General features: G+C 46.0%; 1 protein-coding gene across 3 annotated transcripts in view; it reads right to left on the minus strand.

The window, feature by feature from the left end:
* Window positions 1–1174: 1174 nt before the first annotated feature.
* The window catches only part of DAPK1 (death associated protein kinase 1), a 206094-nt gene continuing 182708 nt past the window's right edge, over window positions 1175–24560 (minus strand). For all 3 annotated transcript variants that reach the window (XM_032266311.1, XM_032266310.1, XM_032266313.1), the window contains exons 21-26: window positions 18219–18407; window positions 12890–13087; window positions 10969–11107; window positions 9569–9689; window positions 6588–6776; window positions 1175–3669 (exon numbers count right to left, since the gene is read on the minus strand). In XM_032266311.1, the coding sequence (XP_032122202.1) occupies window positions 2437–3669; window positions 6588–6776; window positions 9569–9689; window positions 10969–11107; window positions 12890–13087; window positions 18219–18407 (2069 nt within the window). In that variant the 3' untranslated portion in view covers window positions 1175–2436. The remainder of the gene's footprint in view (window positions 3670–6587; window positions 6777–9568; window positions 9690–10968; window positions 11108–12889; window positions 13088–18218; window positions 18408–24560) is intronic.

The following is a 24560-nucleotide window of genomic DNA, read 5'->3' on the forward strand; positions in this document are numbered from 1 at the left end:
ACAAAAGCACCGACTGGGTATGGTGGCTTGTGCCTGTAATCCTATCATTTTAGGAGGCAGAGGTGGGAGGATCGCTTAAGGCCAGAAGTTTGAGACCAGCCTGGGCAACACAGTGAGATCACCTCTTAAAAAAAAAAAAAAAACCAGCCATGGTGGTGCATACCTGCAGTCCTAGCTACTCAGGACGTTGAGTCGGAAGGACTGCTGGAGCTCAGGACTTCGAAGCAACAGTGAACTATGATCATGCCACTGTACTACAGCCCGGGTGACAGAAACCAAACCCTCTTTCTCTCAAAAACAGGAAAGCATCAAGACTTTTGCAGTACTTCAAATGTGTCTGCTCAGCATCCTCCCTCACCTTTCTTCTGCTAACAGAACACTGGTCTTCGGGAGAACTGCTCCTCCCCCAACATCCACCCCAGCTCACTAGACGATGAGGCCAATCTTAGTAACTCTGTGTCCTCCACATTTGCACAGGGAGAGCTATGTGACTCAAGCTAATCCAATCAGTCCCGCTTGGGAATTTTACATAGAGATGCTCCAAGAGACAAACACCTTCTCTCCAGTTTTTAGCTACCTGCTGCCATATTCCTGCAATAGGAAGCAGTCTTTTGAAGTAGGAGAGAATGAGGCCAACCCTCAGGAAGCAGCTGAGACAAGAAAAGGAGTTTCCACTCCTTCAAGCGACCACAGTCTCCATTTCAGTCTTATTCTCTGTAGACACAGCTATGTCTGGTTTTCATTTTATTCATCAGTGCTTTTTTTCTCATTATAAAAGTTAATCGTGTTTATTGTGGAGAACTTGCATGAAGCAAAAATGAGCTGCAAATGTTAAGAAAGTCATGAAGGTCTTTTTGCTATAGTTTTCTCTTATCAAAGCTTCCTCTGTTCCCTGTTGCCAAGACTAAAAGAGTCAATTCGGTTTACTGGTTCACCCAAGAAAAATCTGAGGGGCCTCTTTTCTTTACAAGGGGAAGAAACATGAAAATCATCTGGACTCTTTTAACCTTCCCACATCATTCCTAATTTTAGTAATAATTAGCATCTAAATAACCGTGAGAGTTTAGGTGTAACGATTTTCTTGGTTTTGGACTGGGTTGTCCCACTATGTGGGGTGATAGCAGCAAAACACAACAAATAAAAGAAATCCTTTTGAATTAAAGATCAACAAAACTAATGCAACAAGCAACAGTTTATTTATAAAAAAAGAAAAAAAACCAACTTTTTAATGACATTTTATAGATTAAGTAAAAATACCAGTATTAATATATATGTATATACATAGTGCATGTATATATACATATGATATAACATAACATTACATGCTTCTCAGGACAGAAGAATTAGGACATATTCCCTCATATCAATTTAAAACTCTATCACAATTTAAAATCATGGGAGAAAACTTGCTTCCTTTATTTTCTGTTTTTAAGACTTCAAGTACAGGAAGTTATCAAACCAGGATCTAACAGTGGAAACCGTCTGCTATGCACCAATTACAAGGGACTGCCACAGATGATGAGTCAGGGGTCTTCTGAATTCTTACACAGGTCTCTGTGACCCTACAACTGTGTCAACCTTCTACCTGAGATGAAAGGGAATGATGAAGCGTGACAGTTTGTAGGTTTCATGTGGACGTTCACATTGACATTAGAACAAAAGCAAACTGAAAAATGTCTTTCTAGAGCAACAACACTGGTCATGAAATCACCCTGGAGGAGGATTCCTTTCTTCCCATTCCTTGCCAAACGAAACAGAGAGACTGTCAGAAAACAATACAAAAACAAAACTCAGGGTGAAGCACCTCTGGCGATGATCAGCATACAGCAAGGGACAGAGAGGTAGCGTTTCCTTGGTGACAGCTCCTGGCTGACTGATGACTTCAAACACACCCTCTTCTGCAAAAGGCACTCACATATTGTCTGTTTATAAATCATACAGTGGGATTCCATATGTGGGAGTTTCTCCTACAAATATAAAAGAGATAAGCTGAGGAAATGGTGTAACAAAGAAAAGAGTGTAAGAAATACACGTTTTGGATAAATATGCGCTTTTCTTTTTTAAAGGACAATCAATATAGTAGTTTAAAAAATGTTATTGAAAAGTTAGGAATTCCAGCAAAATTATCAGTAAGAAGCAAGGTACTGGAGGATGAGAGATGGAGCCCAAAACACTGAGAGGAGGTACACTAGATTTCGAGTGGCCAGAGTAAAGGATTTGTTCTGCTCTTAACTAGAATGACCATCGACAGACAACGGAATGAGAGAGGGAGGGAGGTAGCGGCAGAGAAACAGGTCAAGCCGGAGGGAGGAGTGGCATCTTTCTGGCTGCGGGCGCAGGAAGAAACACCCTCAGCATCTCCAAAGGGAAGAATGGACTACATCACCCCCTTGCTTCTGCAGTCCAGAGAGACCATGCCCAAGCCAGAGGCTGCCCTCACCGGGACACAACAGAGCTAATGGAATTGTAAGAGGTGCCGCTGTTGCAGCTGGAGGCATAGGCCTCTTGGCCATTGCCATCCAGGTTGATTTTGAACACAGAGGATGCCTTCAGCAAAAAGTCTGCGGCATCCCGGCGACCCAGCTCCCTCAGTTTGGACATGAGGGTGCCCACCGTGCTCTCAGGGTAGGTGGTCCATTCCCGCAGCAGGGCGTGGAGGGGGCTGGGGAGGAAATCCTTGGGAGCCCCGTTATTGGTGTTGTACTTTGCCACGAGGTCAGGGAGGCCCAAGTTCATGGCGAGAAGGCACCAGTCCTTCCCCAGGGGGTCGGGCGGGTCCAGCAGGCGACTCAGTTTCCTCCGAGTGAGGAGGTTCAGATCTGACGCGTGGATGTCCATGCCGAGGCTGGCCTGCGAGTAGACATCATGACACCCGAAGCACATGATGCTGCTGAAGCTTTCCTTGTAGCCCCCCATGGTGTTGGTCAGCGAAGTTTCCTTCAGAGTCTGCGCCCGGAAGAAGTCCCGCGGCTGGTAGATCATGACAGGCTCGTGGTGCTCCCGCAGCTGCTGGGGGCTCAGGTAATGTTTCACGGTCAGGAGCCCCGGCAACGTGGTGGCCATGACGTTCTCGATGGTGCTGCACACCGAGTCCAGCAGCAGGCAGCACTTGATCTTCTCCGTCTCTAGGCCGCGGACCTGGACCTCGATGCCCTGGCCGTGGTTGACCAGCAGCACCAGCAGCTCGGCGCCACGGTTGGCCAGCTTGCAGCCGTTCACCCACAGGCGGATATCCGCGTCTCCCTCCGCGCTCTGCTGGTGGATCCACCGGCACAGGTTCACCTGGACCTTGTGAAAGATGCCACACGGGAAGGGGGTGAGGTGCTCCACGGGCACGATGCGCACGCCGCCGTACACCATCACCTCGTCCTCCTCATCGGCCCAGGAGCGGTGCAGGTTGTCGGTCTTGATCAGGGCTGGGACGTCCACCATGGTCCCGCTGCTCAGGTCCCGGGCGCAGATGTCCATGGCGTCGAGGATCTGCAGCAGCTCCTCCACGTCACTGTCAGGCACCAGGCGCTGGATGTCCTCCACGGTGTAGCGGCCCCGGTAATGGTGCAGGGCCCGCGGGGTCTCCACGGATAGCAGCTTCCCCAGGACGTTTGTGCAGAGCCAGCGGGGGTCCAGGAGCAGCACGTCCTGAACTGTTTCACTCTGCATGATGTTGATCTGCAGGGGGGACAACAGAAAGTCACACTTAGGGGCAGAGCCCTGGCCAGGTGCACCAGCCACTCAGAGCACTAACGGGCCTGATCCCAGCAATAGCGGCTGAGCGGATGCTCTAAGGAGTGACCAGAGGCCATTCCACATGGATGCATCTCAAAAACCAAACACCAAGTGAGGAAAAGCAGCTTGAAAATGTCAGAATAGAGATTCTGAAAAACAACTCCCCTGGACTCTTCAAAAAGGCCAGTGAAACGAAATAATTAAAAAAAAGAAGAGAGATGGCAATGAGTGATTTTAGACTGGATTCTGAATCGCAAAATAAGTACATAAATAAAAATAGCTCTAAAAGAAATTATTGGGACCAGTGGCAAAGTCTTGAATGAGGATGATATATTCAATCACAGTACTATATTAATGTTGTGTTTCTGGAATCATCAATTATATTGGGTTATGTGGGAAAATATCCTTCTCCTTAGGAAATATAGGCTAAATTATTTAGGGGAGAAATGTCATCATGCCTGCAAAATAAACAAATAAACAGAAAGGAAAGGAATCAAGCAAATGTAGCAAAACGTCAACAATTGATCAGTTTAAATGGAGTAGGACAGGCACCATGGCTCATGCCTGTAATCCCAGCACTTTGGGAGGTCGAGGTGGGTGGATCACTTCAGGTCAGGAGTTCAAGACCAGCCTGAGCAACCTGGTGAAACCCGTCTCTTCTAAAAATACAAAACTTAGCCAGGCATGGTGGCTTGTGCCTGGAATCATAGCTACTCGGGAGGCTGAGGCAGGAGAATCACCTGAACCCAGGAAGTGGAGGCTGCAGTGAGCCAAGATCGTGCCACCGCACTCCAGCCTGAGCAACAGAGTGAGACGTCATCTCAAGTAAATAAGTAAATAAATAAATTTTAAAAATAAATAAATATAGCATATATGAGAGTTCATGGTACTATCCTTGCAACTTCTGTAAAGGCTTGAAAATTTTCAAAAAAAAAGAACATTGTATTACTATACCATTATATAAATTTTTAACACACACACCTAGAAAAGGCCTGGAAAGCTATGCTGTTATGATAATAGTTGGCCTCAGAGAAGGGGAGAGAGGAATGAGACCAGAGATGATGGCCCAAGGGGACTTTAGCTTTTTGGTTGTGTTTATTTCTTAGAAAAATAAAAAGTCAGAAAGAAAAAAAGTGACAAAAACACAAAAAAACAGAAGGCACTTTCCCCTTATGGAACAGTTCTGTTTCCTCTCCGGGAGTGTGGCCATCCCACTGGACTCCCTCACCTGGAGGCTCCGGCTCCACTGGTGACCACACGGTATTTTCCTGCCCACAGTCTGGCTTAAAACTTAAAGATGCCCCCATCTACCAGTCTATTCAAAATTGAACCTAGGTTGAAAACTCCTGGAGGGCAGAGCCAATATCGATCTAGTTCCTGATGGAGCATTTGCTGGAAGGCCGTTTGCAGTTTGGTCCTAAACATGCTTATCTCCTCAGGCTCAGGAAAGACAAAGACTGAAAAGCTGTCCCCTGATGGAGGAGAGCAGGGAGCCAAGACAACCAGCTAAACACAATGTGGGACCCTGGGCCAGAAAACAGACATCGGAAGGGCCACTGGGGAGCTCTGAAGATCTGCAGACGACGGATGGAGGCAGGTCTGGAGGAGGCCCAGGGCCAATCAGAGTCTGGCCACACAATGTGGTTCTCGCCGCTTAATTTCCTTCCTTCTTTACGTCTTTATCCACTTATTAAAGTTTCAAGGACAAGCAGGGAAGGAATGTCAAATAAAGGAGACTATATGCTATGATCTAGAAAGTTGCTGGTCTACTGCTAGAAAGCGAGGGACTCCTGTGCCAAAGGAGTTTATTATTAGAGTTGAAATATTTTTTATATCCAGCAGTATCTTGTCATCTAACATGTAGTCCTTCGCCTGTGTTCTTCCTTGGATTTAATCACTTTAAAGTATTCCTGGAGGAGTCAGAAGATTCACTGGCTGTTTAACCAGGAGTTCAAAGGCTGATGAAACCCTGCCTGCGGCTCCAGTTTTCAGGGTCATTGGCCTGGGATTCAGGTTTAGTTTCAAGACAGCGTGACTCATACAAACTGGCTATAGAGCCAGCCCTGGCACCTGAGGCTGGAGAGGTAAGCATCTGGCTTTTAATAATCTCAGAGCTGCTTTTAGTTCCAATATTCAGAACCGCTCTATTTGGCTCACACTAATTCATGCAGTCTCCTGATTTCATATGGAGGAGAAATGTGAAGGCAATGCCCCCTTTCTGGGGACAGGCATATGATGCCATCAGAATGGGGTTTCCAAGCCATGACCTAGTGCTGAATGTCACACCACCAGAGCAAACCCTTCCATTCTCAGTCATTTCTGCCAGGCTTGCTAGGGTTTTGAAAATGTGCATCTCCAGTTGTGATTACTCTGTGTGTCTGTGCACTGGAGTTCTGTGTCTTTGTGTCTCCAGACATTGTCTCCACAAGGACACCTCACTGCCTTTTCTCAACTGTTTTTGTGCCCAGGAGATCTGTGTGGAGCTGGTAACTCCACGCTGACAGAAAGCAGCCATCCTGAAGGCTTCCAGGAGTAGCAAGTTAGTACCAGGTGCCCAGGGGGAGTGAAGAGAGACCCAGTCACCCGGGGCAGCGGGCACTGCACTCCCAAACTAACGGACTCTGGAAACAAAAGCAAAACACGACAAGGTTCAATGACAGCTCCTAAGGTGAGCAAGAACTGCAGTTCAGAGCGTCACTTGAGGCTGTATGTGACTGTCACATGTCTGGAAATACTGTAGGTAGCTGGGCCATTTCCATACTGCTTCCTCAGGCTTACACCACCTGCAAGAGCTGGAATTTGAGACAGGCTGAGTCCCTGGCACCTCTCATGGACCCCTGCCTGGGCTCCCAGGGGCTTACCTCGCCTGTGCTGTGAAGCTGCTGAGCGATGCGCCTGAGGTCCTCCTCGCTGGCCAGAGGGTTCAGCTGGTCCTGCACGTCATACACAAACTGCTGCAGTGACATCAGCTGGTTGGGTCCATTGAGCTTCCTCCAGGAAGGCAGCGTGGAGACAATTTTCTCACACAGGTGAGTCATGGGAGGGCAGACCTAGAAGGGGCAGGGCGGGACAAGTTAACTCACCTGCAGCTGTGGGTGCTCTGAGCAGAGCCTCAGTGGAGAGGACACCTTTCAGGCGTCTTGCATGTGATTTGATGAATGAGTGAGTGGGTTTTGTTGTTTGTGTGTTTTTTTTTTTCTTTTTTTAGACTGGGCCTCACTATTGCCCAGGCTGGTCTTGAACCCTTGGGCTCAAGTAATCTTCTTGTCTCAGTCTCCTGAGTAGCCCGGACTACAGGTACACACCACTGTGTCAACGTGGTTAGTGCTTTTTGGGTTGAGTACTGGGGCAGTTGTTTTTCAGACTTGCCTTTAAGCCTAGTCTATTGCTCAACTATAAAGTTTTATAGAAGCTCTTTAGCTCATGTTAAATAGATTTTGAGTCTTCCAGGAATGTTTTTGGAATTGTGGATTTGGTCACTCAATCAACTAATGTTCTCCAACTCCTGTTTCACTCTCTCACTTCTTCCTCCCTCGCTCTCTCTGCCCTGTCACTGTTTCACTCAGGCAATTGTCACTTTAGGAACACAGGAAAAGGGAATGAGTATCGTCAATATTAGGGTAAGTTTTTGCCAGTAAATTAGGCATTTATGAGGACTATTGTTGAAATATTGTTTCCAATTGGACCCATTCTTGCTAAGAAGGTTGAAGTGGATTTTTAACCTTTTAAGGTGGTTAAATAAATCAGTCTATGTTACAGATTCATATAATCCCCACACCTCCTGATTAGAAACCACACATGCCACAGGCTGTACTGCATCATTAATTCCACACTCCCCTTCTCAAATCCTGTCTTTTATGTCAGCTAAATTCCACTTTGCATTCAAAAACAAGACTCTCAGGGGTGAGTGCAGTTGACGGGTGGACTCCACCTGCCTGAGCTTAGGAGTTTGGGAGTTGGACGTGGGGTGTCTGCAGCCGCAGATCTTGCCAGAACCCAGCTTGAAAATCTTCAGGGACTCCCTCCTGCCTCGGGAATGCAGCCCCAGTCCAGACCTGGTGGGGAAGTGCTGGGGCCTCACAGACTGCTGCTAGTTCCCAGATCACCGCCCCTGATTTCTGTGATGGATTCCTCCCAGGCCTCGCCAGACTACCCCCTATCTTCTGATGATGCCACAGTGGGTCCCCAACAGGAAAGCGAGGATATCTGGTGTGCAAGGGCAGGGTTTTCTTGAGACAGGAGAGGGTTTCCTGAGAATTCTGGAAGCATGTCTGGAACCAGAATCTGATGTGGGAAGCACAGCATTTTCCTATTGGCAAAGCAGTTAAAAAAATAAAAAGAAAGAAAGAGAAAGAGAGAGATACACCCAGAGGCAGCTTCAAAGGTAAGAGAGGGAGACAGGCATCTGCCCACGTTTGTCCTCATGCCTGGGCGGCAGGGAGAGTCCAGACTGAATGCCACCACTTCTCCGCTGGGATGTCTGCCCTTTCTTACCAATTCTGGAGAACTTTCTGAACATTATGGTGTGACCCTTTATCCGTCCAATGCATTGAGAATGCTTTTTCCCAGCCTATTTCACCTTTCAACTTTGTTTACTGAATTTGTTTGCCAGAAAAAAATTTAAAACATTTTTAGATTTTCAAATGGGTATATTTTCTTTTAAAACTTCTAGTGTTTTATATCTTGGTTTAACAGGTTTCCTCAGTCCCTAGTTATTTTGAAAACACACTCTCCACAATTTCTATTCACGATATTTATTGTTTCATGTTTTTATATTTAAAAGTTTTAATCCATTTATTTTTGGACTTTGTAGGGTGTAGGAGTCCAACTTTATTTCCTTCCAGACAAAATAGCCAGTTGTGCCAGGTTCATTTATTAAATAATCTTTTCCCCCATTAACTATGAAAAATATATTTATTTTCCATTATATTTCTAAGAATATTACCATTTACTTCTATACTTTGTTAAGCTTTTCTTCTTATTTAACTGTATTGATTATCAGGGGCTTTATAATATGTTTAATATTTCCATGGAAATTTTAAGATAAAAATCCCAATCCTCCCAACCCATTCAGATGCTAACTGAAATTGTGTTACATTTATATAACTGGGGAAAAATAAAATATCCAGTCATATCCTGCAACCCAAGAATGCAGTCTTGTTCTCTTTGTTCATTTATTCTTTTCTGTCTTTCAAAAAAGTCTATGACTGTTTTTCTACTTTTCTGAATTTTCCAAATATTCCACAATAAGTCACTTTTGAATTATTTTTTTCCAAAATTGGCCAGGCATGGTGGCTCACGCCTGTAATCTTAGCACTTTGGGAGGCTGAGGTGGGAGGATCACCTGAACCTTGGAGTTAGAGACCAGCCTGGGCAAAATAGTGAGACCCTGTTTCTACCAAAAATAAAAAAATTAGTCAGACACAGTGGTGCATGCCTGTAGTCCTAGCTACTCAGGAGGCTGAGGTGGGCAGATTGCTTGAGCCCTGGAGTTCAAGGCTACAGTGAGCTATGATCACACCACTGTACTCCAGCCTGGATGACAGCATGAGATCCTGTGTCCGGAAAAATAAAATAAATAAGTAAAATATTTTAAAAGAAACCAATAAATCGGTAAGGATTTCATGAAATTGAAGTGGTCCACCTTTGCCCATAATAACCGTTCATTTCCCATCATCTACTTGTTTCTCTATTCTTCCTTTCTTGTCCCAGAGCCCTTGGATAAAAACATGTCCAGGCAGACCCCTCTTACTGGGTCCTACTATGAAGCAGTTCCCTGAAACCAGAGGCAAATCAAGAAGGAAGTACAAAGGGGTCCAGGCCCTCTCCAGGGTGTACTTACTGAAACAATCTGGCTTCTTATGTCTTGCAGATGATTTCGAAGTACCTTCATGTCCTTCGACCCAGAAGCCCCAGCATCCAGAACAAACAGCTTATTTGAAATGTGAAGATCATTTCCAAACCTAAGGGAACAGCAGCAGCCTCTTCAGCCGTGAGTCAATCTCCCCAGGTCTTTCCACGGAGGGGCCAGGCTCCTACTGGCCCAAGAGGCTGGTAGGAGGCAAGGAAAGTTCTGGTTTCCTTGCAAAGGCCCCTCCATCCCTGCTGTTGGTGGGCTCTGCCTTGTCACAGTGGATGCAGAGATTTGGGGAAATCGGCATATGCTCCGAGTCATAGGAGAGGGACCTTCAGGTTTGCACAAAGCAGCATGAGCACTGCATGGAAAGATGTCAGCTTCTCCCGATGCAGGGAAAGTGAGGCCTAAAGCTTGCACCTTACAAGTGAGGACAAGAGATACTGTGGAAAGTGGAGGGACTAAGAATAGAGGTGTGAATGCAAAAGTTACACCACTGACCTAAAAATATGAATAGAAGCCCCATTTTTACATCTGACAACAGATAAGTGTCTCAAGTTGATAATGCAAGATCAGAGATACTAGCATATTATATAGAGCTGCAGGCTCAAACTTTTTTGAGTAAAAACACATATTTTACATTACGATCCTGTACATACCCATACTCATCAGTGAAACAGACCTTTTGCAAAATAATACTTGATATGAAAAGTACTACGCTCTATCCTATCTACTGTCCTATCCTATTCCATTCCATCCCATTTTAAAAAGAATTGGCCATGACTCCCTAAATGAATTTTAAGACTCACTAGTAGGTTGCAACTTATGTTGTAAGACATAGTGATTAGTGTTTCTGAACACTGAATACTGTATACTGAAACCTAAACAGCTAAAAGAAGTCACCTCTGGGCAGTGGGGCTGAGAGGTAGGAAGAAGGGGGAGGACGGCTACCTTTCATCACGTGCTCTTCATTTGTATTTGATTTATTATGTGGATTCATTGCTTTAATAAAAATGAAAATACAGATTGTGCATCCCTAATCCAGAAATCTGAAACCTGAAATGTTCCAAGATCCAAAAACCTTTTGGGCAAAGGCAAGACACGCAAGACACGCATTAGAACATTTCAGATTTAGAATTTTTGAATTTGGATGTTCAACTGCTATGTATGAATACATTAAAATCCAAACAAATCTGAAATCAGAAACACTTCTAGAGCCAATCATTTCCAATAAGGGACTCATAACCTGTACAAAAAAGAGTCAACCAAGAAAGAAAGGCCTTTAAAAGCTTTCTCTGGTTCACAAGACTTGTACTTTTCACAGCTCTGCTTCCTTCTTTCGGAGAGGAGGCTACCCGTGAGCTGCGGACTAAATGGCTGCCCCTCACCTGTTCCTAATCTCCTTCAGCAACGATGTGTCTTTGTCATATCCAAACTCGCCTCCTGCCGGTCGAGGAACATTCATGATGTCAGCGTGGGTGGCCACCAGGACAACTTGGAGTGGGTTCTTCAGCTTGCCACCGAAGGCTGGGGGCAGAGAGGGAACCGCTTCAGGAGGTGGGTCCTCCTACCTGGCTGCCTCTCCTGCCCAGGTGAGGGGGGTGTGTTGGCCTCATGCCCAGGCCGACTCTCCAGGTACGAGTGTAACCTGTCACAGACATGACAGCCTCATGCCCGCTGTGCACTGTGACCCCAGAAGGCCCCAGCATGACCAATGACAGGATGAGCCCATCTCCTAGGCCACAAAGAAGGCGGCTCAAAGTAGACCAGAACCACTAAGGGCAGTTTCTCAAGTCTTCAAACAGCCCCTACTTGCAAGGAGAGGGAAAATTTAACCTTTGCCAAGGGAGATGCCATTTACAAGACCAAAGAGAGACCTCTGAGTGCAGCAGCACCACAGAGATGGGTCAGCGATGAACAGCCTGCCTGTCACACAAATAGCCTCTCACTTAGGGGAGTGTTTAAAAAAAAAGGAAAAAGAAGGGGCAAACTGGCAGTACCCGGAGGGGCATTAAGCCCAATTCCTTGTATTATTATTATTATTATTTAATTTATTTTTTTGAGACAGAGTCTCGCTCTGTCACCAGGCGCCAGGCTGGAGTGTGGTGGCGCGGTCTCGGCTCAATGCAACCTCCGCTTCCCAGGTTCAAGCAATTCTCCTGCCTCAGCCTCCCAAGCAGCTGGGACTACAGGCGCATGCCATCACACCCAGCTAATTTTTTTTTTGTATTTTTAGTAGAGACGGGATTTCATTATGTTGGCCAGGATGGTCTTGATCTCCTGACCTCGTGATCCACCCGCCTCAGCCTCCCAAAGTGCTGGGATTACAGGCTTGAGCCATCGCACCCGGCCCTCCTTATATTATTAAATGCTTTTCTGGGAAAAGAATTGACTGCTGGGTGTTGCATTTCACCAGGGAAGGTTGCTTCTCTTGTTGTGGGCAAAGACCAGAAGAAGTTTATTTCATGTTATCCTCTCCTCGAGGAATAAAGTTAAGATAACACATTCAGTCAACATGGTTCCTTTCTTCATTTCTTTCTCTCTTTTTTTTTTTTTTTTTTTTTTTTTTTAAAGTTTTCCCTTTGCCCCCCCGGCTAAAGTGCAGTGGCATGATCTCAGCTCACTGCAGCCTCAACCTCCCAGGTTCAAGCAATCTTCCTGCGTCAGCCTCCCAACTAGCTGGGACTATAGGCACATGCCACCACACCTGGCTAAGTTTTTGTATGTTTTGTAGAGACGAGGTTTTGCCATGTTGGCTAGTCTGGTCTTGAACTCCTGAGCTCAAGTGATCCACCCACCTTGGTTTCCCATGATGCTAGGACTACAGGTGTGAGCCACTGCACCTGGCTCCTTTCTTCATTTCTTAGTGGAATTACAGGATGAAGAAGAGCATATTCTGCTTATTAATTCTGTACCCTTTAAGCAAAGGTGCTGTCACTATCCAAGCAGGGATTCTATTTTGCACCTAACACACAATGACCATGGCTGTCAAAGAAAAAAGGTGAGACATGCCTCTCAAAGAATTGTTCAGAAGTGGGCCTTTGAGGCAGGAATATGCAATCATGAAACAAACACTCCCTGCAGAATATCATGAACACCTGAGCCCCAGGAAGATCCTCAGAGTAGAAGCGTCCTAGCAGGAAGCAGAAAGGAAGGTGGCCCAGCTGTTAGCCACAAACGGTGGGATCTGCTCATGGCCTGGTGCAAGGCCAGCAGCAGCAGTGGCAGCAGAGCAGGAGCCTGGGAGGAGGAGGCGATCCGTGGCCAGCCACAGGCAGGACATCAGTGGCCCACAGGGACTTAGCTCACCTATGGGTTCTTCCACGGGGACAAGGGACTTCAGGAAACTGAGCCAGAAAATCACTTGGTTCAGCTGGATCTCATAGGGTTCTTCCAGACTAAACACAACAACATGGATTGACGTGGGATCATTTGCAGCAAAATAGTCGTAACAGCAGAAATACACAGGATTTCCAGAGAACTCCCACACACTGAAATCGCCAACTCCTACGGAAAAAGAAAAATGATAACAATCGTGAAACATTGCCAACCAAATTTCAATCATAATTTCTCTTAGCACTTCAAGGATTCTAAGTAGGCACAGTGACACTTACGGAATTCTTCTGTATATATCTACATCTTGTTGTGACCTGGGTATGGTTCGTCCCCACTAAAACTCACGTTGAAGTTTGCTCCTCAGTGAGGTGTTGTGGGAGGTGAGGCCTGGTGGGAGGTGTTTGCGTACTAAGGACAAATCCCTCCCCAAAGGCTTGGTGCTGGTGGGAGTGAGTGACTGAGTCTGTTCTTGCTCTCGTGAGAATGGATTAGTTCTCATGGGAATGGATCAGGTTCTGAGAACGTGGGTTGACATAAAGCAGGTTTTTGTTCCCTCCCATGTGTCCACTTCCTCTTTGACCTTTTGCCACGTGTAGACCCAACACAAAAGCTCTCACCAGAAGCAAAGCAGATGCTGGTGCCATGCTCCCTGAACTTCCCAGTCTGCAGAGCCATGAGCTACATGAACCTCTAACAACCATACCCTAAGCCACTGAGAAAATTAAAGACACCACTGGAGTTGTTTATAGCTGAAAACAAAAAAGTCATATAGCCACTATGTTACTGCATGTGTCCAGCAAAGCCAAAGTGCCCTACCCGACCAACATCACAGAAACACCTTCAGGAAGACGTCCTCCCCTATGAACGCAAGTTCAACAAGTTAAAGAAGTGACTATTATACCAGATGCACATATATCAATGTAAGGACACAAGAAACATGAAAAAGCAGGGAAATATTACACCTCCAAAAGATGAAATAACTCTTCAGCAACAGATTCAAATGAAAAATAAATGTATGCAATCTAAAAAAAGCATCCAAAATAAAGATTAAACAAGTTCAGTGAGGCACAAGAGAATCCAGAAAAACAATACAAAGAAATCAGAATAACAACTCAGAATATTAATGAGAAATTTACCAAAGAATCAAAATAGAAATTCTAGAATTGAAAAACATATTGAATAAAATAGAACATTCATTCAAAAGCTGCAACAATAGACTAGATCAAGCAGAAGAAAGAATTTCATAACTTGAAGTTAGGTCTTTTGTAATCACCCAGACAACATTAAAAACATAATCATAAAAAAAAATAAACAAAGATCTTGTGACATATGGGACACCATAAAGCAATCAAATATTCAAATTTTTGGTGTCCCAGAGGTAAAGAGAAACTGAAAGAGGTAAAAATCTATTTATTAAAATAATTGTTAAAAACTTCCCAGGTTTAGCAAGAGATTTGGAAATTCAGATGCAGGAAGCTCAGAGATCTCCAAATAGATACAATTGAAAAAAGGTCCTCTCCATGGCACGTTATAGTCCAATTGCCAAAAGCGAAAGACAAAGAGAAATCTGAAAACAGAAAAAAAAAAAGTCTAGTCACTTACAAGGGAACGCTCATTAGACTCACAGCAGATTTCTCAGCAGAAATCCTACCAGCCAGGAGAGAATGAATGCTATATTTGAAGAGCTGAGAGAAGAAAATTGTCAGCTAAGGATGCTACACCCAGCAAAGTTATGCTTCATAAGTGAAGGAGAAATAAAGTCTTCCTCAAACAAGAAAAGCTGGGGGAATTGATCAGCACTAGATCAAATCTACAAGCAATGCTTAAAGTCGTCCTACACCTGGAAGTGAAAGGACAATTCTTCTATCATGAAAACACACGAAAGTATAAATCCACTGGTAGAACAAGCGTATTAATAAGGAAGAGAAAGGACTCAAATATTAAAACAGAAAGCCACCAAACAACAATGATACTAAAGGAGAAAGAAAGGAATAAAGAGTATATAATACAACAAAAAATCAGTTAATAAAATGACAGGAATAAGCCCTCACATATTAAAGGGAACCTTGAATGTAGATGGATTAACTTTTCCACCTGAAAGATATACACAGTTTTTTTAACTAATAAAACATGGTCCAACTGTATGCTGCTGACAATAAATCCATTTTATCTATAAAGATACTTATAGGCTGAAAGTAAAAATATTCCATGAAAATGGAAAGCAAAAGTGAGTGGAAGTTGCTATACTTATATCAGATAAAACAGACTTTAAGTCAAAAACAGTAAAAAGAAACAAAGATGGTCATATAATGGAAAAGGGATCAATTCAGCAAAAGGATATAACAATTCTAAATATTTATGTATCCATCACCAGAGCACCTAGATATTTACAATAAATATTATTAGATCTATAGAAGAGATAGACTTCAATGCAGTAATATTTGGCGAATTCAACACCCCACTTTCAGTATTAGGCAAATTATATAGACAGAAAATGAACCAAGAAACACTGAATTTAAACTGTGTGCTAGACCAAGTGGACCTAACAGACATTTACAGAACATTTCATCCAACAGCTACAGAATACACATTCTTCTCATCAGAACAGGCAACATTCTCCAGGATAGAACATATATTAGGACACACAAAAAGTCTCAACAAATATAAAAAAATTGAAATCATATCAAGTATCTCCTCAAACCACAACGCAATAAAACTAGAAATCGATAATAAGAGGAACTTTGGAAACTGTACAAATACATGGAAAGTAAACAACATGCTCTTGAATGACCATAGGATCAAGAAAGAAACTAGGCACTAATTGAAAAAATTATTGAAACAAATGAAACTCACAGCACTAGACCAAAACCTACAGCAAAAGCAGTGCTAAGAAGGAACTTTATAACAATAAACACCTACATCAAAAAATCAGAAACATTTCGAGTAAACAACCTAATGAGGCACCTCAAGGAACTAGAGAAGCAAGAACAATCCAAACCCAAATTTAGCAGAAGGAAAGAAATAATCAAAGTCAGACAGGAACTAAACAAAATAGAGACTAAAAAATTACAAAGAATTGATGAAATGAAAAGTTGTTTTTTTATAATATAAACAAAATTGCTGAACTATTTGCTAGAGTGACCTAGAAAAAAGAGAGAAGACCCAAAAGAACAAAATTAGAAATGAAAATATATTACAACTGATGCCATAAAAATACCAAAGATCATCAGACGTTATTATGAACAACTATATGCTAATTGGAAAATCTAGAGGAAATGGATAAATTCCTGGACACATAATTTACAAAGACTGAACCAAAAAGAAATAGAAAACTTGGGCAGACCAATAATGAGTAATGAGATTGAATCAGTATTAAAAAATGAGATACCACTTCACACAAGTCAGAATGACTATCATTAAAAAGAGATGCTGGTGACAGTGTGAAGAAAAGAGAACACTTCTACATTGTTTGTGGGAATGTAAGTTCAGCCACTGTGGAAAGAAGTTTGGAGATTTCTCAAAGAACTTAAAACTACCATTTGATCCAGGGACCCCTGATTGCCATTTCTGAGTATATATTTGAAAGAAAACAAATCGTTCCACCAACAAGACACATGCACTCGAATGTTCATTGCAGCACTGTTCACAACAGCAACGACGTGGGGTCAGCCTAGGTGCCCATCAATGGCAGACTGGATGAAGACAATGTGGCACATATACATCATGAAATACTAAGAAGACATAAAACGAAGAAAATCATGTCCTTTGCAGCAACATGAATGCAGCTGGAGGCTACTATCCTAAGTGAATTAACACAGGAACAGAAAAGCAAATATTGCATGTTATCACTCACAAGGCGTTGCTAAATATTCAACACTCACGGACATAAAGATGGCAATAACAGAAACTGGGGAGTACTAGAGGGGTGGGTGGGAGGGAGGCAAGGGTTGAAAAACTACTGGGTATTATGCTCAGTACCTGAGTGACAGGATCATTTGTACCCTAAACCTCAGCATCATGCAATATAACCAGGTAACAAACCTGCACAGGGGCCCCTGAATCTAAAATATAAGTTGAAAAAGAAAAGGGTAAAAATAGGCAAAGAACCTGAATAGAAATTTCTCAAAAGAAGACATATAAATGGCTAACAGGTAAATGAGAAAAATATTCAGTATTACTAATCATCTAGGAAATTCAAATCAAAACCAGTGAGACACCATTTTACACCAATCAGAATGGCTATTAATAAAAAGACAAAAAAATAGCAGATGCTGGCAACGGTTCAGAGAAAAGAGAATTCTTGCATACTGTTGGTGGAAATATACATTAGTATGGCCATTATGGAAAATAGTATGGAGATTTCTCAAAAAGACTAAAAACTGAGCCAACGTATCATCTAGTAATTACTACAGTGTATTTTTCTGAAGGAAAGGAAATCAGTGTATCAAAGGGATACCTGCACATCCATATTTGCTTCAGCACTATTCACAATAGCAAAGATATGAAATCGACCTAAGTGTCCATCAAGGAACAAATGAATAAAGAAAACATGGTATACACATAACAGAATGCTCTTTATACTTGGGCATAAAACAGAATGAAATAATGTCATTTGCAGCAACATGGATAGAACTGGAGGTCATTATGTTAAGCCAAATAACCCAGACACAGAAAGATAAACATTGTATGTTCTCATTCACATGTGGGAGCTAAAAAAGTTGTTTTTATGGAGGTAGAGAGTAGAGTGATAGATACCATACACTGGGAAGGCTGTGTGTGTGGTGGGGGGACAGGGAATGAAGAGAGGTTGGGTAATGGGTACAAACATACAGTTTGAAGGAATAAGTTCTAATGTTCAAAAGCAGAATAGGGTGACTATAGTTAACAACGTGTTGTATATTTCAAAATAGCTAGAAGAGAGGACGTGAAATGTTTCCAACACGCAGAAATGATAAAAACTGGAAGTGATGGACACCTCACTGATCATAACACATTCTATGTGAAATATCGCATGTACCCCACAAATATGTACAAATATTATTCATTTACTCAATAGTCACTTATCAAGCACCTACTGTATGCCAAGTGCTTTACTAGGTGCTGACAATACCCCAGTGTTTACTTTTACTGTGTAGGGATGGTAGCCAGCCATGTTTCAGTCCTGGCTCACCGAATATCAGTTTGTGTTGGATTTCCTTCTGGAAGTGACAGTTACAGCCCAGGACAAGCTCTCTTTAGGGATGACTGACAGCCCTGTCAAAGGAAAACCTCAAGTCCTTCCCTGGAGAAAAGCAGAGCATACCGTTCAAATAGGCGTTCTGGACGTCAATGGCCTTGGTGGACTGGTCATCCGCTGAGCAGTGCGGGTGGTGGGTTGGGGCCACGAACACCTCCAGCATCCCTTTGGTAAGGCCTGGCTCGAACATCATGCTGCGGCTCCTCACGCTGACGTTCTCGCAGCCTGGGTACAGGTTGTTGATGCTCACCGAGACTGCAGGACGGAAAGAACCGCGTGAGTCCTCACAGTGCGCAGTATGCACCTGTTTCTCTCCCAGGCTGGCCCTGAGGTTTCCTTATCTGGAGCTCGCCTCTGGCCCCACCCCAACTCTGGCTTCAGGCTGAGTGTGTTTGCCCTCATGCGGGCAGGGCAGCAGTGTTCCCAAGGAGGCTGTGGGCTTTTCCCCTTGCTCCACCTCCCCATAACCCTTTTCTGCCCTGCCCTGTGCCCGCATGGCCGGTCCTAGGGATTGTGTCTCTAGGCTGACTTGCCATGTGACTTCTGCTTAGGGTCAGCCAAGGGGAGGCTGCAGAGAGGGTGGGAGGGCAGAGGTCGGGGTTTCTTCCCTTCTCACTTCCTGCTGCTTCTCTGATACTTGCAGTCTCTGTCTGCCTCCAGCTCCTGCTGAGCGGCTTCTCTCTTGCACACGAGATGATGATTGCAGGTTAAATGGAAAATGATTTCAGACAGCAGCAGGCCATGGCATTAAGCGATGCTGAATCACACACTGCGAAAGCTACTCCTTTTTGAAATTCCCTTGAAGGCACTTTAGTTGTTTCAGCAGCAAGTCCCTACTTAAGGCCTTCTGAGTTTAGCATTTCCCCAATACCTGCTCATTTTCCCTTTTAATAAAGAGGGTGTGGGCATCAGCGTGTCGCTGGGTTTTATTCACACTGGTTGCTGTTCACTGCATTTATTTTTACTTATGGCAGTGGCACTGGGTTCCAACTTATGGTAAGGATATTGTTTCGTTTTCAAATCAATGTATTTTAGTACATTTTAAAGAGTGAGTCAGTTTTTAAAGTGTGTGTGTAGTAGTGGGGCAGTGTGTGTGTGTGTGGGGGGGGGAGCTGAATATCAGAGTCTAGGTCCCCACGTGTGTGTAGTAGTGGGGCAGTGTGTGTGTGTGTGTGTGTGTGTGCGCGGGGAGCTGAATATCAGAGTCTGGGTCCCCGCGTTGTGTAGTAGTGGGGCAGCGTGTGTGTGTATGGGGAGCTGAATATCAGAGTCTGGGTCCCCGCGTTGTGTAGTAGTGGGGCAGTGTGTGTGTGTGGGGAGCTGCATATCAGAGTCTGGGTCCCCGCGTTGTGTAGTAGTGGGACAGCGTGTGTGTGTGTGGGGAGCTGAATATCAGAGTCTGGGTCCCCGCGTTGTGTAGTAGTGGGGCAGCGTGTGTGTGTGTGGGGAGCTGAATATCAGAGTCTGGGTCCCCGCGTTGTGTAGTAGTGGGGCAGTGTGTGTGTGTGGGGAGCTGCATATCAGAGTCTGGGTCCCCGCGTGTGTGTAGTAGTGGGGCAGTGTGTGTGTGTGTGTGGGGAGCTGCATATCAGAGTCTAGGTCCCTGCGTGTGTGTGTGGGGAGCTGAATATCAGAGTCTGGGTCCCCGCGTGTGTGTAGTGTGGGGCAGTGTGTGTGTGTGTGTGTGTGGGGAGCTGCATATCAGAGTCTGGGTCCCCGCGTTTGGGCCTGTGCTTCCTCACCGCTGCAGTTACTCACTGGGCTGCCCCTCTCCCCATCTCTCCCACTGGGCCTGTGCAGGCAGAAGCTGCCTTTCTGGTCAGGGCTGTGACTCAGGGCCCACAGTGGCTTCTCCGTAAGACATTGGTGAACCAATTGCACTGGAGAAGGGAGGGTAAACTGATCTTAACTGTACCATGTAGTACCATTGGTTTACAATTAATACACTCGACATTGCAAGGCACTAAAGGAGTGACCATTTCACCCTTTGTCTGACTTTAAAACAGATGATCCAAACACTAAGGTAATCCCTTACTTAAAGACCAAAGAGTTAAGACTGAGGACATGGATGACGGAGGTATCCAACAGAGGGGATGAGGAGAAGAAATGTGGATCCTAAGAGCAGGGTCAGGTACAAGGAGAAAAGGAAGGGCACTTAGATGGCAGGATTTATTCTTTCTTTTTTCTGAGACGGAGCCTTGCTCTGTTGCCAGGCTGGAGTATAGCAGCGCGATCTCAGCTCACTGCAACCTCTGCCTCCCAGGCTCAAGCAATTCCCCTGCCTCAGCCTCCCGAGTAGCTGAGACTACAGGTTAGCCCAACCACACCTGGGTAATTTTTTGTATTTAGTAAAGATGGGGTTTCACCATGTTGGACAGGATGGTCTCAACCTCCTGACCTCGTGATCCACCCGCCTCGGCCTCCCAGAGTGCTGGGATTACAGGTGTGAGCCACCGCGCCTGGCCAAGATTTATTCTTAAAAACATATATGCATGTTATATTGCTGTAGGGAAGTTGGCTGAGGGGAATGTAAATAGAAAACAAAAGCAAAATGACGTAAACCTTGATGTCAACATAGCTGCCATTTTAGTGTATTTCTCTGCATACTGTTAAACCCAGTCTGACAAAACCTGTGGGGTTGCCCAAGAATGGGTCTGTCCATTTCCCTGTGACCTGGAATCTATGTCTGGGTGACCGCCTGTCAGGAACAAGCCTTGTTTTAATGGCATGTGGCCGTGTGCTTAATGAGGAGAGCAGACCTTGGTAAATGGCAGTCATTCCTGCTCTTTGGTGATGGTTTCCTTGGGAGGATAACAGGTTAGGACAGGCTTTGTACATGGTATTAAGAAAACAATCGGCTGAGTGCGGTGGCTCACGCCTGTAATCCTAACACTTTGGGAGGCCAAGGCAGGTGGATCATGAGGTCAAGAGATCGAGTCCATCCTGGCCAACATGGTGAAACCTTGTCTTTACTAAAAATGTAAAACATTAGCTGGGCAGAGTGGTGCCCGCCTGTAGTCCCAACTACTCAGGAGGCTGAGGCAGGAGAATCGCTTGAACTCGGGAGGTGGAGGTTGCAGTGAGCTGAGATCGTGCCACTGAACTCCAGCCTGGCAACAGAGCGAGGCTCCATATCAAAATAAATAAATAGGAAAAAAGAAAAAAAAAAAGGAAAATCATTTCATTGGGAAGCACTGATATCCCAAGGAAATCATTTTTGTTAACTACCGCCCCCTGGTGGTGTAACATGGCGGCTCCCAGGAGACCCACTTCACCTTGTCACAGGGGATTCCTCCTGCAGGCTCCTTTAGGCAGGAGCAAGAATGGCCTCTTTAAATACTCTTCCAGGACATTCATGTGTCCTATGACCTTGGATGTTTTCCTTTCCCCAGCCACAACCCTCAGTGTCCCCACAGCTGAGTGATGTGTACAACAGGCATCAGCGAGTTCACCCTGTCCTGTCTCCTGGCTGAGCTCAGCCTGGGCCTCCAGGGTTCTCAAGAGAACGGCAGTCACATGTAGGCATCTCTCCCATTGAAGGGAAAAAGGCCTGACAATTCCAGAGAGATCAACAGTGTCCAGAGCCCTGGCCTGAAAGAGACCCCAGGACAGCCTGCCAGGCATGAGCAGTGCCCCTGGGAGGTGACAGTGTTGCTTTTTCTGGAACCTGGAGGTGCGCTCAGGGGCGGCAGTTCCTCAGTGTCTATCAAAGCCATGCTGCTCCGTCAGCCCCCAGCACGCACACCATCTGCCAGAGCCCCATCTCCCTAGGCCGCCCTCGTGGTGCCCTGTGCTTGCACCCTGCTCTGCATTTCTTGGGCACTGTCTGATGCTGATGTACAAGCTGTGAGGGCAGCAAGTGCCTGGTGACTTGCCCAGTCCAGGGCTGGGGGCATCTTCTCTGTCTCATCCATCTCCAAGTCCAGCTGCTGAGCTGTGCCTCCTGCCCAGAGATCCCTCAGCCACCAGGCTGCAGGGCACCCACCAGAGCACACTTCCTCCACCTGGGGCAGGAGCAGAGGTGCTATGGGGTGTGTGGGCACAACCTCCCGCCTCTAAACAGCCCCAAGCAGGCGCTGGCTTAACCGCAGGTGAAGGTCCTTACCTCGAGGGACTGTTTGGATAACACTCTGCCCACCCCTCTAGAGCCATCAGGCCACTTGAGCATTAAGCAGTGGAGGACTCCATGGGGTTGCACACCTTTTCTGTCCTTGCCAGGCCCTCCGGAAGGCTGCCTGGCTTTGGCCAAACATTTCTGAGACACAGCACCACCTCTGGCCTTGACTAGTCACAGTCTTACCCAGGGTCCACACGCTCCAACGCGTTCCTGCTGGGGGGACTGTCTTTCACCCATGGGGGAAATGCCATCACAGAGCAGAATTTCACATCGGGCGCAGGGCCTGCTTCTGAGCTCTCTCTCCTGTTCTGAGGGACTCTTGGAGTTGGGGTGCAGATGGAGACCACCGTGGTCAAATCGGAGCCTGTGTCCCTCTAAGTGGGGCAGCTGCCCCTCCCCACCACCCAGAGCCAGGCAGGAGGGTGTGTCCAGTGGTGACAAAGCTTCCAATTTCACACAAAAAGCCAAATATCCACATTTGCAGGCACAATCTCTTGATTTTTAAATGACAGTAACTCATTCAATGTTTTCTTTCCCCTCCTCATACTGAGCAGAGCACCGCAGCTTCTCCGGGAGGCCCCCGTCTGCTGTGTCCCCCTCTCCCGGCAGACCCACCTCCTGCCTCTGAGCCTCAGGTTACTTTCCTCCGAAATGGGCTCATGAGAGGACCACAGAGATCCTGGTAGTCAAATGAGGGGCTGTGTGGGCAGCGTCTGGGAACCTGGGTGGGCACCAGCACTGGGACTCCCCAGGTGCTTCCCACGGGGCCTGGCTCCTACAGAGGGTCCCACATGACACCTGGGATTTTTGTGTCCCCAGGGAGCAGCAACCTTACGAGCTGGACACCCCTCTGGGCCCTCTGCCTTCTCTCTGTCTTTCCTGCATTTGCTGCTTTCTTTTTTTTTTTTTGAGTCAGAGTTTCGCTCTCGTTACCCAGGCTGGAGTGCAATGGCGCGATCTCGGCTCACCGCAACCTCCGCCTCCTGGGTTCAGGCAATTCTCCTGCCGCAGCCTCCTGAGTAGCTGGGATTACAGGCACGCGCCACCATGCCCAGCTGATTTTTTGTATTTTTAGTAGAGACGGGGTTTCACCATAAGCCTGGCCACTCCCCACGTGGACTTTCTGCGAGTGGAGCTTTCTGGAGCCTGAGGACTTTGGGTCCAGGAGAAGGGAATATGGTTGAAAAGTTGTCCTCCTTCAGTTCCTCGTAGGAGCAAAACCAGCATCCCAGAGACGACAGGAGCAGACGGGTTCTAAAGCACTAAGAGGCAGAGGACTCAAGAGAGAGCAGTGCCACCTCCCACCTGGCCTGTAGGAGAAGCCGGGCTCCTGCCTCGTGGCCCTGGCAGGAATGTCAGGTGGCGCTGGGGAGGTTGCACTGGCTGCGGGGTCCCAGGGACCAGGAAGCCACCTCCTCCCCAGACCCCATGACTGGGCTGAGGGCGGCTGGCGGCACCTACTCCGCAGGCTCTCCCTGCAGAGGGGCTGCTGTCCCCACACCGGGCCCCCCTCTCGGAGTCCTGGCTAAAGACGCCGTCCCCATGGCAGGACATATAGACAAACGGTCTCCCAATGCTCCCCAGCATCCTCCCTCACTGAGGACAGTAAGAGAAACACAAACTTGAACACATTTGGCGTCAACCTGGGAACAGATCTGACTCTTCTGTGGCATCGTGTACAGAGAATGAATCAAGGCACAAAGCACAAAATTGACCTGGTTTAGGAAACTCTTCCAAAGTCTCCTCCTATCTTCCCACAAACTACCTCGCTCTGTCTAAAGGAGGATTCAGCCACAATCACACCCAAGACCGCATCATTTTCTCTTGTTCTCTGTGGGTGTTTCTCCCTTGGGAAGAAAAGGCAACCCTGCAGTTCTGGGTGTGAGTCCTGGCAGCCCCCAGTGTGAATGGATAACCCTGTCTGTGGCTGGCCCGAAAGGCGGCAAAGCTTCCCAACAAGGGTGATGTGACCAGAGAGACCATCCCTGAAAACCACTAAGGAGCTTCTGGAAACCCCTGGGACTGAGCGGGATGGCACTTCCTGGAAATCCCTTTTTGTTGCTCCATGTATCCACAATACTGAGTCTGCCCACAGCATTCCAGGAAGAAGGATAAGGGGTGAGGACCCTTCCTGGGCTGGTATTTGATCTGTGCTGTGCTTGGCCTGTCTGAGTTTGAGCTCTTTTTGTCTCTAAGTCCAGAGCCCCTAAGTAGAATGCAATGCAATTTGCAATCGTGTCCCCAAAGCTGATTGTGCAAAATCTGCAGTTTGCACATTTATGAGGATGGAC

Source organism: Sapajus apella, unplaced genomic scaffold (genome assembly GCF_009761245.1).
Source record: "Sapajus apella isolate SASKATOON/1434 unplaced genomic scaffold, GSC_monkey_1.0 scaffold157, whole genome shotgun sequence".
Classification (NCBI taxonomy): domain Eukaryota; kingdom Metazoa; phylum Chordata; class Mammalia; order Primates; family Cebidae; genus Sapajus; species Sapajus apella.